The following is a 15,486-nucleotide window of genomic DNA, read 5'->3' on the forward strand; positions in this document are numbered from 1 at the left end:
TTGAGATAAAGAGACAACTGTTGACCGCCAGCATTCCACAGGGGTCATCAAACCGAAGAGGTTCCTAAAGTCTTCTTCGCTTGGGATCGATACCGTTTCCCGGCTCTTGAACGTGACTGAACAATACCAAAGTTCCACTCCATCTCCCCCTGTGCTTTCAAGGCAGCCCTCTGTGCCACGAACAGGGCAGTCTGCAGCGTTGAGTTTTATTTCTCTTCGAAGAAATCATGCACAAACCAAAGAGACATGTCTCGCGTTAAAAAAAAAAACACCCACGTGTCCACGTGCGCTTCTCTTAGGAGAAAGATTGCAAATCAAGGATTGGGTGTTGTCCAAAGAGGTGTCCGAAACAGGAGGCTCCGCGGCACTGTATCTTGTTTTGACCAACTCTATCAGCAGCGTTCCATTGTACTAAAGACGAAACACGAACGGATGTCTTCGTCGGGGAGTTTTTTTTTTTGGTTTGTATGGAACCTGTGTTTATCAGCTCAGCTCATAACGAAAAAAACACCCTTGCAAATGCCATTGGGTTTTGTTCCATGAAGGTCTTAATTCCATGTCCGTCTCAAGTGATCGTATCGAGTGACCCGGTGTAAATTTTACGAAGTGGAGCACAACACGTTTCAGGTGGTGTTGGCCACTGGACTCCTTTTGCAATGAATTCATGAAAAAATCCCACAATCTGGCATTGCAATTGAACAATTTTATTTTTAGCTAATGTTATTTTTCATAAGGTGTATGCCGCAGGTTTCATTATTTACAGTCATACTTGTTTTTGCTCAAGGGAAACTACCTACAATAAATACCTGATTGTCATCAGCAGTAGCTTTCGTGCGTGAGGGTCTATCATCACCATCATCATCGGGATCAGCCGATTTGTAATCCACTCCTGGATGAAGGCTTTCCCCAAACAAACAACAATTCTCACAGTTTTGCCATACAACAATCCAACTAGCATCAGCACATGCACTTATTTGACGCTCCATCTCCACGATGGACATGCTCTCGGGTGTGTTTTCTCCTTTGGCTGCCACTCCATTATTAGTATTCACGGAATGTTGAATTTCTTTCAACATCTTTAAAAGACGCACAAAAATCCCAATTTGACAGCTGTGCTCCTCATCACAGTGAGGATAATTCGTATAATTAATCATGTTGGCGGGGGGGGAGGAGGTTAACAATGAAGTTGAGTTATGTAAACAATATAATGCAATCACTGCACGCAACATATCTTCCTGTGTGCTAATTTTCTGGGTATTGTGTGTGTGTGAACCTTGAACTTCTCATACACGTATTGTAACATAAGCAATGCATGGTCCTTCAAGGGGAACCACCTCACATTGTCAAAGGAGTTCCCTTTTTAAACGACGTCCGGTAATCCAGCAGCATTTGTTTAACAAGCGTGACTCTGCTGATGAGATCCAGAAGGTTGAAACTGGTCCTCAGTTTTCTTGCTTAAAGGAATGCTGCTGCTTGATAATGTTGGTCTGGGAAGCCAATAGGCTTGCATGCATTACGTTCCTATAGGCCGTGGAGACAGAAGAGAGTTCTGATTCTCTATCCTGACGCAGTGATTCTCGAAGTGCAGTGCCCAGGTCAGCAGTGGTCCGCGACGGTCCTCCAGGTGGGCCGTGAGGCTGTGATGCACGTGCAGGTTAATCCAGAAATAATGACAATGTTTATGCCTTTTGTTTCAGACATTAATTCATATTTTACTCAAATTTTATTTAAAATTAAGTTAGGTAAAACACCTTGATTAAACTACCCTAACCCTAAGAACTAAATTCCCCCCCCATAAAAAAAACCCGTATAGCTGCGTTAAAGAAATAATGCTTTATGTTCGGGTAATATAAATAATTGTATATGACTGGTATTTTGAGAGAAGTGGAATGTGTTTTGCCATCAGTGGTGTGGGGGACTGGCTGGGTGGTCTGTGGAAATGATTGCATCGGCTGAGCGGTCTGCGGGCCAACACAAGTGTAGTGTCAACAATTCGTAGACAGATTTTCTAGGTGGCACTTTCTTTATTAACAACTTTCACAGTCTCGTCCGCACACTCGCCACAGTAGCTCAGCCTAGCCTGTACGCAACACTAGCCGTCTAGCACTGACGGCACTGACTGAGATAGCCAACTGCTCTCCTTCGTAGCGCAATATCTAGCGGAGACGTTCAGTGACGACGGCGACGAGACAACAGCGACGACGGGACGAGTCCACTCCCAGAACCGGCAGCCCTGAGCTCCCACTCTCGGCTCCTTTTATGCTCCCAGTGCGGCCTGGCTCCGCCCAGACCACACCTCACCTTCTCGAACTCGCTAGCAGGTTCCAGGGGCCTCCAGATGGGGTTCTCCGTGACCCTTGCCCCAGTTCCTCCGCTCTGCCAACACACCGTGCTCACGCTCACCGGCGTGTGTGCTTTCTGTCCACCCCAGCTGCCGCTGCTGTCCACCAGCCGGCGCTATTACGCTACACAAGTGTTGTGGCGGAACGCGCGGGGTTTGCAAAAAGCGGGTGCATTTGGGGACAGGCAGGTGCGGGCGTGGGAACACGGGGTAGACGCCGGAGAGGCGGGAGATGGAGATGATGAGAGAGAGAGTGCGTGCAGGAGGCGCCGCTGAGGCACCAGCTTAATGGGGGGTAACTGAGGACCCTTGATGAGGAGGGGGGCATAAGGGTGTGTGTGGAGCAACACGGGGTTGTTGTTGGTTGGAGCTGAAGGAATGAAGAGGGCAAGAGCCGGGGAGAAGAGGCCTGGGACCTCGTCCTCCCCAGCGGTGTTGGCTGATCCCCCATTGGGGGCAAGAACGAGGTGGAGGTGTGAGAGAAGAGTGACAGGCTAGCGGAGTATTAAGTGACAGGCTAGTGGAGTATTAAGTGACAGGCTAGTGGAGTATAGAGAGAGGGAGTTCGGAGCAAGGGTGCACTGTGTTAGTGTGAGGAGCATCCACACAGGATGCCAAGTAATAAAGTGACACAGGAGAAAAGCTAAGTGTCCGTGTGAATACACCATTATACAAGTATGAGAAACGGCGGCCTAACGCATGGCACTTTGATAACATCATAGAAGCAAATACATTTTAGAAAAAATATGGGCAAAACTTACCGCAGCATGATTCTCAGTTTGTTTTACGTGACAAGATGACATCTTTAATGTACACGCAGGCAGAAACTTCCATTAGCGCCGTCCCGTAGAATGCTGATTCGTTACGGCACTCTTCGTCCCAGCGAATGTTTTCATGGAAAAAAATATAGGGCAGGAAAATTCAAAAATCTAAAAAGCGCTTATGAGTGAGCACACGCAGTGCTGAGGAAACGAACCCGCTCCCCTCTTTGTTTACATTCCACCAGCCAATGAGAGAGACGTAAACTATGAGCTCCCCCCCCCCCCACACACACGATTCGATTATTACGATTCGTTGTCACGATTAAAACATTTTCTTCAAGTCGTTAGTTTTGTTTTTACAGTACATTATTTGTTGTTCAATGTCATTACATTGGAGGGCAATGAGTGCAGAGCCGATCAGCTAAAACGCAGCGAGTTGGCACATTTGGGACACACCCTTGGAGCATCATGTCAGTCGTCTCAGTCAATGAACCCATGGCACCTGCCGGGTCTGTCCCGTGACCTGTCGGTGAACCTTCAACAGTTCACGTGGCCTCAAAGTGCAGCGAGCCTACCACAGGCGCCGTGGTGACATAATCGTCATTTAGTGGTGAATTGCGGCTGTTGTTGTTGGAGTAGACTTGAAGCGATTGATTTTTGAATCTAATGGTTCAATCGATTACTGTTGAGAAAATAAGAAAATATTCGGGGGAGTGTCATCTGTGTTCTCACATTGTGCCGCTGGACTGGAGGTGATGGGTGGGAGTCACCAGGATCATCATCAGCCGCATAATGCTGGACGTGGCTTGAAGGGAGTTTCCTGTCTTAATTTTTAATGGTGGCAATTAATAAACCACAAAAAGTTGATGACAAGTTCTAGTCGATCGATCGTCAGTGTTTCTATGTTAAAATGACTTCGCCCACGTGAGACCAAGAGAGGGCATTAGATAACATAGGAGACACATCACTGTTGTTGATGCCATGAGTGGCTGGATGGCTTTTCTTAGATCTGCCCTCTGCTGCTGCACGATGTAACCTGTTGAAGTTTATCGAAGAGTCATCGCTATTTGGGTTATCTTGTCAAGTCATGAAGGGCAGAGGCTTACTTTAGAGGCACACGTTGTGTGCACCACTATGAAGAAATACAACAATTACCCGTTGGTTCTTTCGGTAAAGTCACGTATAGGTAGAAATAAGATGAAAACAAATCACGACGTTCTTCACCGGGTGTAACAAACCAAAAGCAAGAAAATGCTGAAGTTGGCGAGGGAGCTGCCGTGGCAAGAGGTTATATAGGTGAGAGAGGGGGGAGGGGCAAGGGGGGAGAGAGAGAGGAGGGGAAGGGGGAAGGGGCTGCGTGAAAGTTTGGGGGAGAGAGGACGTGAGGCTGGGGGGGGGGGAAGTGGGCGTGGCTAGAAGTGTGGGACACGGGGGGTGGGGGTGTACTAGTAAACGGCAGGTCGGATGGAAACAATCACAACCAGTTAAGGCATTACCTGGTTATATATTCTTGGTTCTTTCGGTAAAGTCACGTAGAAGGGAAACAACTTTACCGAAAGAACCAAGAATATGAATCCCTGCAGTCACGAAAGCTTTAAATCAAAATTAAAACATTACCTGGTTAATAACATCGCTGTATGTTGTTGTATCTTCAAATCTTGTAACTCAATTTTAACCCACTTCCCAACGTGGTATCGACTGCAAACTTGGTATACTTACGTCATAATGATGGAAATACTGTATTCTATCATTAAAAACATATTTTTCAACATTATTTTTTATTTTGATTTAAAGCTTTCGTGACTGCAGGGATTCATATTCTTGGTTCTTTCGGTAAAGTCACGTAGAAGGGAAACAATAAAAGAATAAAAAATAAAACAATAATTTTACTGTGACTTTACCGAAAGAGCCAAGAATATTACTTTTTATATGTTATGTTTCGGCTTGGGTCTAGTTGTCCACGCTCAACTCACGTTGGCTGTAAGTCACCACGGGTCCCCTTACGTTGTGGCAAGCTTCGGGACCACTTCCTGGAGTCGTGGTGGAGTTCTTCTACAGTACATTCATGTTAAAAGCGTGTTTAACAAAAAAAAGTTTATTTTAAATATATATAAAATTTGAGAACAGAAGTGCAGTCTGGCAACAACCCAGGGTGCAGACATAAAGGTGGTGGGTGGTGGGTGGGGTGCGTGCGCGTGACATCACGTTGACATCGCTACTGCTTCCTACTCTCAGAGCGCGCAACAACAACAACACCACCACCACCACTACACGCGCTTACGTCTCGCACTCTCGTGTTCCCGCTCCACACTCCACACAGCGCGCACGGCCATGGCAGGCGGCTACGTGTGCTCGCTGTCGCCCGAGCTGGTGGAGAGGGCTCGCGTGGAGCTGGGAGAGAACCCCGAGACGAGGGCCCAGGAGGTGCTGCAGCTGCGGGAGGCGCTCGGCCACCGCCCAGAAATCCCGGCTCGGACGGACGACGCCTTCCTGCTGCGGTTCCTGCGAGCCAGGAAGTTTGACCACGAGAGGACCTTCAAGCTCGTGGAGAGCTACTACAAGTAGCGGATATTTGACACTCCGACATACACACACACACAGTGCGGCTATTTGACACTCCGACACACACACAGTGCGGCTGTTTGACACTCCAACACACACACACACAGTGCGGCTATTTGACACTCCGACACACACACACAGTGCGGCTATTTGACACTCCAACACACACACACACAGTGCGGCTATTTGACACTCCGACATACACACACACAGTGCGGCTATTTGACACTCCGAGACACACACACACAGTGCGGCTGTTTGACACTCCGAGACACACACACAGTGCGGCTGTTTGACACTCCGACACACACACAGTGCGGCTGTTTGACACTCCGACACACACACACAGAGTGCGGCTATTTGACACTCCGACACACACACAGTGCGGCTGTTTGACACTCCGACATACACACACACAGTGCGGCTGTTTGGCACTCCGAGACACACACACAGTGCGGCTATTTGACACTCCGACACACACACACAGTGCGGCTGTTTGACACTCCGACATACACACACAGTGCGGCTGTTTGACACTCCGACACACACACACAGTGCGGCTGTTTGACACTCCGACACACACACAGTGCGGCTATTTGACACTCCGACACACACACACAGAGTGCGGATATTTGACACTCCGACACACACACAGTGCGGCCATTTGACACTCCGACATACACACAGTGCGGCTGTTTGACACTCCGACATACACACAGTGCGGCTATTTGACACTCCGACACACACACAGTGCGGCTATTTGACACTCCGACATACACACAGTGCGGCTATTTGACACTCCGACATACACACACAGTGCGGCTGTTTGACACTCCGACATACACACACAGTGCGGCTGTTTGACACTCCGACACACACACAGTGCGGCTATTTGACACTCCGACATACACACACACACAGTGCGGCTGTTTGACACTCCGACATACACACAGTGCGGCTATTTGACACTCCGACATACACACACACACAGTGCGGCTATTTGACACTCCGACATACACACACAGTCCGGCTATTTGCCACTCCGACACACACACAGTGCGGCTATTTGACACTCCGACATACACACATACACAGTCCGGCTTCTTGCTGTGCCATTGTGGTCACAGTGGCAAGAGCCACACACACAAAGACAAAGGCACCCGGGCAGGTTTCAACAACAGACCGTTGGGCGAAAATCAAAGTAATATTTCTGAAGGCCGGTACGGCACGCGAGGGGTGGCCGGCGTCCGGCCGCCTTTGTCTCCCCCGTGCTGATGGGAAGCCCAGGAATCGGTTCAGATAATCGTCACCGATGTTGGCCGTGAGCGGGAATCGAACCGGCTCGCACGCGTGCCCGGGCGTGGCTCGAGACACCGCGGTCACTATATGACGTCACAAAGCTCTGCCCCCCCCTCCCCCAAAACCATATTTCCATTCTGAAAATAAAACATGCTTCAAATCGCTTTAAACTGTTGTTGTCATTGTAGTGCGTATTTAATGTTACGCTGCACTCTGATGTTGTAAGAGAAAACATTTATTTAAAAGTCTTATTTAATTAAGTAAAACGTGTTGTCTATATTTATTTAAAGTTGCGCATTTTGATGTGACGTCACATTTCTCACCCCCCCCCCCCCGTCACACATCGTCACAAATGTCTGACCCCCCCCCCCCCTAGGTGTGTGACGTCATTTATGGACGGCCCCTAAGCATGTCCCGCTTTGCAAAAAATGTGGGAAAACCTTTTTGTTACGGGGTGTGCTTTGAGTCCGGTTTAAAATCGGCAGCCTGTCGTTTGAAGACGGGTCATCGCCCGAAACGTCGCCGAGTACATATTTGGCATGCGTTGTTGCTGAATACAGTTAGTTTCGCAAGTATGAAGTTGTCTTTAAAAAAAAGACCGCTTGCATAAAGAAACCTTGCAACAACGCGTGTGCACAGGAGTTAAAGTGCTGTACGTCGAATTGTTGACAAGCTTAACATTCCGTTGTAATGACTAACGGGGCAATGCATACAGCGTTTTAAACACTACAACTTAAATCACATTTGGTCGCCACTTATTTTCAAAAGTTTGCAAGGAGTGATGGTTTAGGTTGCACTTGCGTGGACATTGCCTGGGTGGTTAGAGGTTGCAGGCGTGTACAGTGATCATGTTTGCCCTTCGGTGTAAGCTGAAGGCTTTGCGAGGATAGTAAACTACGGTCATGAAGTTGTAAAACTGCACGGACTTTGTGTGATCTCGCAATGCAGCGTCGCACCACAAGCAACATTTGTGCAGATTTTTTTTTTATCAACTCCCTGCAGTGTTAGGGCAAGGGTTACCAACTCTCACTGAAGCTGTTCCCGGGACGTTTCTATTCCTATCCATTTATTTTCTTATGATACCCTCCTATTAAAAATCTCCCGGATTGCTTTCAATAGTCACTTGGAGATCGATGCCAATTCCGATCGACTCTCTGCCAATCCGGGAGGGTGGCATACCCCAGTTATAGGGCCTCCGCCACGCCGTGCGGGTCACGAGGTTATATTTGACTTTACCTCACCGTGCCGGTGAGTGAAGACAGCGATAATTGATGCGTGGTCATAGTTCAGTCCAACAATGGAATTTGCTGCACTGCCCACAGCTGGCCAAAACTCAGTCCCGTGGTAAAGTACAAACCATGCACAGTACATACCACATCAAATACAGTAATATCACTACAGTGAGGGAAAAAAATATTTGATCCCCTGCTGATCTTGTACGTTTGCCCACTGACAAAGAAATGATCAGTCTATAATTTTAATGGTAGGTTTATTTGAACAGTGAGAGACAGAATAACAACAATAAATCCAGAAAAACGCATGTCAAAAATGTTCTAAATTGATTTGCATTTTAATGAGGGAGATAAGAATTTGACCCCCTCTCAATCAGAAAGATTTCTGACTCCCAGGTGTCTTTTATACAGGTAACGAGCTGAGATTAGGAGCACACTCTTAAAGGGAGTGCTCCTAATCTCAGCTTGTTACCTGTATAAAAGACACCTGTCCACAGAAGCAATCAATCAGATTCCAAACTCTCCACCATGGCCAAGACCAAAGCGCTCTCCAAGGATGTCAGGGACAAGATTGTAGACATACACAAGGCTGGAATGGGCTACAAGACCATTGCCAAGCAGCTTGGTGAGAAGGTGACAACAGTTGTTGCGATTATTCACAAATGGAAGAAACACAAAAGAACTGTCAATCTCCCTCGGCCTGGGGCTCCATGCAAGATCTCACCTCGTGGAGTTGCAATGATCATGCGAACGGTGAGGAATCAGCCCAGAACTACACGGGGGGATCTTGTCAATGATCTCAAGGCAGCTGGGACCATAGTCACCAAGAAAACAATTGGTAACACACTACGCCGTGAAGGACTGAAATCCTGCAGCGCCCGCAAGGTCCCCTTGCTCAAGAAAGCACATATACATGCCCGTCTGAAGTTTTCCAATGAACATCTGAATGATTCAGAGGACAACTGGGTGAAAGTGTTGTGGTCAGATGAGACTAAAATGGAGCTTTTTGGCATCAACTCAACTCGCCGTGTTTGGAGGAGGAGGAATGCTGCCTATGACCCCAAGAACACCATCCCCACCGTCAAACATGGAGGTGGAAACATTATGCTTTGGGGGTGTTTTTCTGCTAAGGGGACAGGACAACTTCACCGCATCAAAGGGACGATGGACGGGGCCATGTACCGTCAAATCTTGGGTGAGAACCTCCTTCCCTCAGCCAGGGCATTGAAAATGGGTCGTGGATGGGTATTCCAGCATGACAATGACCCAAAACACACGGCCAAGGCAACAAAGGAGTGGCTCAAGAAGAAGCACATTAAGGTCCTGGAGTGGCCTAGCCAGTCTCCAGACCTTAATCCCATAGATAATCTGTGGAGGGAGCTGAAGGTTCGAGTTGCCAAACGTCAGCCTCGAAACCTTAATAACTTGGAGAAGATCTGCAAAGAGGAGTGGGACAAAATCCCTCCTGAGATGTGTGCAAACCTGGTGGCCAACTACAAGAAACGTCTGACCTCTGTGATTGCCAACAAGGGTTTTGCCACCAAGTACTAAGTCATGTTTTGCAGAGGGGTCAAATACTTATTTCCCTCATTAAAATTCAAATCAATTTATAACATTTTTGACATGCGTTTTTCCGGATTTTTTGTTGTTATTCTGTCTCTCACTGATCAAATAAACCTACCATAAAAATTATAGACTGATCATTTCTTCATCAGTGGGCAAACGTACAAAATCAGCAGGGGATCAAATACTTTTTTTCTCTCACTGTATGTACACACTATTCTTGTTCCTGAGTACTAAGTGTTATTTTTTAATTGTTTATGCCTAAAAAGTATAGAAAATGGCCATTATTCCCCACAAACTTATACTTATTTTTTGATACACAGTGCTATTAATGGAGTGGATTATCAACTTTGATTTTTGTGTCCTGGTCACAAAAGCAAAGTTTGTGGGGAATAATAGCTATTTTCTGTACTTTTGAGGCACAAGCAATTAGGAAATAACACTACCCAGGAACAATTTTTTTGTTACGCTGTATTTAATGAACAAGCCCTTGATTAGTTCGTTGTTGGTTCAAGGGCTCACCGTAGAGATTGTTTGACCAGGGGTTCACCATACCTCACCGTGCTGGTGAGTGCAGGTTGGTGAAGCAGGGAGAGGGCAGCACTGGCCGGTTCAGATATCACGTGCCAATAAATGTTACCCGTGGCGAAACATTTAACTTATTTCACTCAGGTCGTTTTGTTCATAGCACCGTGTGCTAACCTCCCTCCGCCAACATTCCACCCTTGCACACATTATTGTACCACGCTTTGAATCGGCGAATAATCTTCACGTCACGAATGTCCGTCGTGCAAATTCGCGAGCTTGCGTTCTGACTCCCCCGTTGACTCCTTTTGTTTGAGGTGCCACGAGACCTGGCCAGACATCTTCCAGGATTTCCGGCCGTCCGCAGTGAAAGAGTTGCTGGACAGCGGCTTCATCCGCGTGTTGCCAGAGCGGGACTCCAAGGGCAGACGCGTCATCATCCAGAGTCCCGGTGAGAGGGGACGCTGGTCAAGCCCTCCATTGCACTCTCAGGCTGTACTGCTTGTTGTTTGGTGTCACGTCTGACATTTGGCTCCATGTGTTGGGAGCTTCTTCAAGTGCTGAGTTTTAATTTCACTTGTCCGACACGCACGCCAAAAACCGTGGAATGGCCCAACTGTTAGGTATATGCATGGCACCTCCGGTTAGCACGGTTGACTACGTACAGTGTGGAAGAAGTTCAACATAGAGTACATAGAGTGGTAGCGGCGTTTGCCATTTGTTGCAGTGGTTTGCGGTTCGAACCCATGGCCGCCAGTTTACTACTACCGGTATATTAACCGTGAAAACACATGCCTGCATTTCACAGTGGGTGTTAAAGATCTCGTGATGTTATTCTAAAATTAGTAGGCTATGTGTGACGGCATCATGGTCCAAATTTGAATACATATTTGCAATTTATTAAAATGGAAAATCCATAGAAATTGCTCTCTGCTTATCAGAACCCTCCTGATAAACAGTCGAGACTCTGTGAGGCTTTCCTCACTACTGTAATAATAATAACAACACACAGCTCTGGCACGAGGTTAATCACGTCCATATCAATTTGAACAGGAAAGTGGAACCCATCGACGACTCCCATCATTGATAATTTCAAAGCGATGTACATGACGCTGGAGCTGCTGATCCAGTCCGAGGAGACGCAGGTGAACGGAATCACCATCCTAGTAGACCACAAGGGCATGGGCCTCGCCCACGTCACCAACTTCACCCCTTCTCTCATGAAGAAAATAACCACAGTGATACAGGTACGTTACAGTGGAAGGTACGCCTAGGTACAACTAACCCTAACGCGCCAAAAGTCGTGTCACGTGGTCTCGTGGACAGCACTGTCATTATCACGGCGAAAGTTTACATTCGGACGTAATGTTAATGATCTAAAAAGGTAAAAAAAATTGTCCTTACAAATCTCAACGTACAGAAACCTCTCATCCAAACCTCATATCTACTATATACAGTCAAACCTTGGATTGCGAGTAACTTGGTCTGCGAGTGTTTTGCAAGACGAGCAAAAAGTTTAAATAAATATTAATTTGATAAACGAGCGAGATCTTGCAATACGAGTAGTACGTGTACGCTTTGTCTGCCGAGCGTCACGTGATCACAACTGATATACGAGTGCTTTGATATACGAGTGCTTTGGATTACAAACACGTTTCCGGAACGAATTATGCTCGCAATCCAAGGTTTTACTGTACTTAAATGAATTTGCAATCACTTACGCATGTTTGCATATTTGGGGACAGCTGTGGTGCAGTGGGTAATGCACTGTGTTATGAATACTCTAAACCGACTTCGATTTCCGGCCACGGCTAACATCAGTGGCAAGTGATAACTGAATGGGACTTTGGCAGCACCTCACCAAACCAGCATTGACCAGTGTGTTGAAGTATGGTCAAATAGCCCTCTTGACTAACATTGCATGTGGAAGGCCATCATCCAGCGGTAAATTGACAAAGGTCTGTAAGTTACTGTTACATTTAAATAACATTTTTATTCACTTGTGTCTGTACATCGGGTTGTGACCATTATAAACACCGAATTTCTATGAGTCTAAAAACACTTTTTTTTTCAGTTCATGTTTTTGTTTGATCTTTCTGTGTGTGTGTGTGTTTTTCCCAGGATGCATTTCCAATACGAATAAAAGGACATCACACAATTAATGAGCCATCGATATTCAAAGCCATGTTCGCCTTGATAAAGCCCTTTTTCAAGGAGAAGATGCAAAAGCGGGTACGCACAATTGAATCACTTTGTTGACACTGATAAATGTGGATATTGAATCAGCATTGAAATACCTTGTACTAATGGTGTAGGTTTTTTGTGATCGCAGCACATGAGAGTTATAAGTGGAATTTTTTTTTTTATAGAAATAAACACTGGTGGTTTGCTGATATCTGCACTGTACACTTAAGTACACCATTCGATGTCTGCTACAGTTGCCACAAATTATCTGGACTTTAAAATTATCTGACAGAGTGGCAGAATGGCAGAGACCTTGATTCACTACCAAAAAGGACGTGAATTCAGATCCCACTTTGGGGGTAAAGTCAACCCATCCTCTTAGTGGTGGATACGATTTTCACTACTTTTTGGAGGGACTGCCTCTCGTCACGGGACCGTTGCTCATGGCAATTGAAATGAGCATCATAATGCTCTTTCGGGCAGATAGTCACTTTGATTTCGTGGTAAAAGACTACGGTAATCATGATGTTTTGATTTATTTTTGCCTTTTCTCTTTACCCGGTTGTATTCCAATTGTGCTTTTTTGCATCACGTAACCGGCCGAAGAAATGTCTCTGATACATCACCTTGTGTCCGATAAATGTCTTGGAAGATGACATCATCGATCTACTGCTGAAGTTACCTGAATCGACCTCTCTATACGAACTAGGGGCACGCCTTTTCTGTGACCTCATGAGTACAGAATTCATATTAGCATGTCAATCAAGCCTCGTATGTTTTCAAATTCTCAGAATTGAAATCATCCAAACTCAGCGAAATGCAAAATGTAACACTACGAGTTTATATGTAGAGTCATCGGTGACTGGGCTGAGATCAATTCACTCCACTGCGCACCTAAATCTCATTTAAACTCAGAGCACCTCAGCAGCGCTGGCTCAGTCTTTCTGACAAGCTATGACTACAATATTATTTGGGTTCTAAAATGCATTTTTCTTGTGTGACCATATTTGTATAACTGTATTGACACCGGGCACCAGTTTGGGATGTATCTTACTTTCCAGAGCGTTTTAAAAATCATAATTTCAACTTCTAATGTGCCACATCATCTTCGCTCACTCTCGTATAGAGAGAACAACTCAGAGGCCCAAGGAACAACAGATAAGTAGGAAAGGCAGCCATGCAGTGAGCTGGTGCCAAACTCCCATCCAAGTTCTGCGGTCCTCTATTTATTGAGGTGTTATTGGCCAAGTCATGCGTGTTTACACGTGGGAGGATATCGGAGAGCCGGAAGAAAACTCGCGCGTGCAAGGGGGAAACACTATCTGATACAGGTAGAACAGATTGGAGTCCACATTGTTTCTGTAATTCCTTCTGGCAAGCCAGGGTGTGGCACCTCCAAGGGCATTTCGGAACATCTGTGCGATCCACCAACTCTCACTGCCTCCACGGTGCTGCAATGCAGGCGCGTGCGTCTCCACCATCACCTGGGTAGAAAGTGAATAGTAAAGTTGACTTCCTTGACCCTTCCAGCCGCACCTAAGCGGTCGTTTTTATTTTATTTATTTTGTTGCAGATGATGTTCCACGGCACGGACTTCCTGTCGCTGCACGAGCAAATCTCTCCCGACATCCTGCCAGCGGAGTACGGGGGCACGGCGCCCGGGATCTCCGCCGACACCTGGGCCCAGGAGCTGTTCGCCGCCGAGCCTTACTTCATCGAGGCGTTTGGAGGCATCGTCTTCAAGAAGGATTTGCCCGCGGAGGTCCTCACAGACGAGGATAAGAAGCTGCAGGAAGATTTTAGGCGGGTCATTGAGGAGGTAGAGCCCGAGGAGTGGAACAAGCTAAAGGTCGCCAGCGCTCACGTCCGGCCTGAGGGCCTGGACCTCGAGCCAATCAGAAATAAGTCGAGCTGAGCTACACGATTGTTCAAGGCAGTAGAGGAATGTAGAGGGAGGGAGGAAGAGTTAGAAGAGGGGGCAGATTAAGAGAGAAACATTTGGATACGCAGGTATCCCTCGATTTACGAACGTTCCGTTTACGAAATTTCATAAAACATCCCTAATATTTATTATAAAATGTATGGGAGAAGCCATTCCAATTGACGAAATTTCATTTTACGCTTTTTTTTTTAAGAATGCATCCCTTTCGCAAATAGAGGGATACAGGTGGAGGGAGACAGGCCTCTACGATTTACAGCTTTGCTGGCTGGGAGGGACAGTCCAAAAGACGTGCGGGTTGATAGTTATTGTCAAAATGGTCTTCACTCCCTCCTAACAAACACTTCTGCCCGTCTAATAAACAAGCTATTGTCTCTTCTCCTGGCCTTTCCTGTTTTCCCAAATACTCCTTCCCGATATGAGCCTTTGTGTTGAATCCCCCTTGTTCATTAAAAGTTCTAGTAATGTGCTTCACCAGAGCCTGATAGAATGAAAAATCATCCAGCCACAGACTCGGAAACACTAATAAAGAATAACGCAAAATAATTGTTGAAAACTACATATTTGTGTGTAAAGACACCAATATACAGTACTTGAGGGTTGGCTTGGCTAACTGTGGTTACACCCACTTATGCTGGTGGGTGGCCATTACATGAGGGCTTTGTCAATCAATACAAATTAAAAAAACATAGGTTGTTTGAGACGCAGGTGGAAGGGTTTGTGGATCACGTAAATGTTGTGCAACTCCCGTGGGCTTCGAGGTCACCCTAACCATGACTTGTCAGAAGGCGGTATGGAAAAAACTGGACATCTCTGTCTCCCAAAAAATATATATTTTAAAACATTTTTTATATGTTATGTTTCGACTTGGGTCTAATTGTCCACGGTCAACTGACGTTGGCTGTAAATTACCACGGTCCCCTTACGTTATGGCAAGCTTCGGGGCCACTTCCTGGAGTTGTGGAGTTCTTCCATTACTAATAGGGTGCATTTCATTAAAGCGTGTTTTTAAAAAAAGTTTTTTTTAAGTATTACTTATTATTAACTCTGTCGTTATATCCTCAAATCTTGTAACTCAAT

General features: G+C 46.2%; 1 protein-coding gene across 1 annotated transcript; it reads left to right on the forward strand.

Annotated features, from left to right (window-relative positions):
• Window positions 1-5,305: 5,305 nt before the first annotated feature.
• On the forward strand, window positions 5,306-14,603 carry LOC116948098 (alpha-tocopherol transfer protein-like). Its single transcript, XM_032964440.2, has 5 exons — window positions 5,306-5,663; window positions 10,601-10,734; window positions 11,337-11,530; window positions 12,405-12,515; window positions 14,041-14,603. The coding sequence occupies exons 1-5, from the start codon at window positions 5,434-5,436 to the stop codon at window positions 14,380-14,382; spliced, it is 1,011 nt and encodes a 336-aa protein (XP_032820331.1). The 5' UTR covers window positions 5,306-5,433; the 3' UTR covers window positions 14,383-14,603.
• Window positions 14,604-15,486: the final 883 nt, after the last annotated feature.

The sequence above is a fragment of the Petromyzon marinus genome, chromosome 32, assembly GCF_048934315.1.
Source record: "Petromyzon marinus isolate PM22_M1 ecotype Great Lakes invasive population chromosome 32, UKy_Petmar_22M1.pri1.0, whole genome shotgun sequence".
Lineage (NCBI taxonomy): Eukaryota > Metazoa > Chordata > Hyperoartia > Petromyzontiformes > Petromyzontidae > Petromyzon > Petromyzon marinus.

Coding starts and splice junctions, on each gene's coding strand:
- LOC116948098 (XM_032964440.2), top strand. CDS start 5,434: ATGGCAGGCGGCTACGTGTGCTCGCTGTCGCCCGAGCTGGTGGAGAGG. Junction 10,735..11,336: donor CGTCATCATCCAGAGTCCCG/GTGAGAGGGGAC, acceptor CAATTTGAACAG/GAAAGTGGAACCCATCGACG. Junction 12,516..14,040: donor AGGAGAAGATGCAAAAGCGG/GTACGCACAATT, acceptor ATTTTGTTGCAG/ATGATGTTCCACGGCACGGA.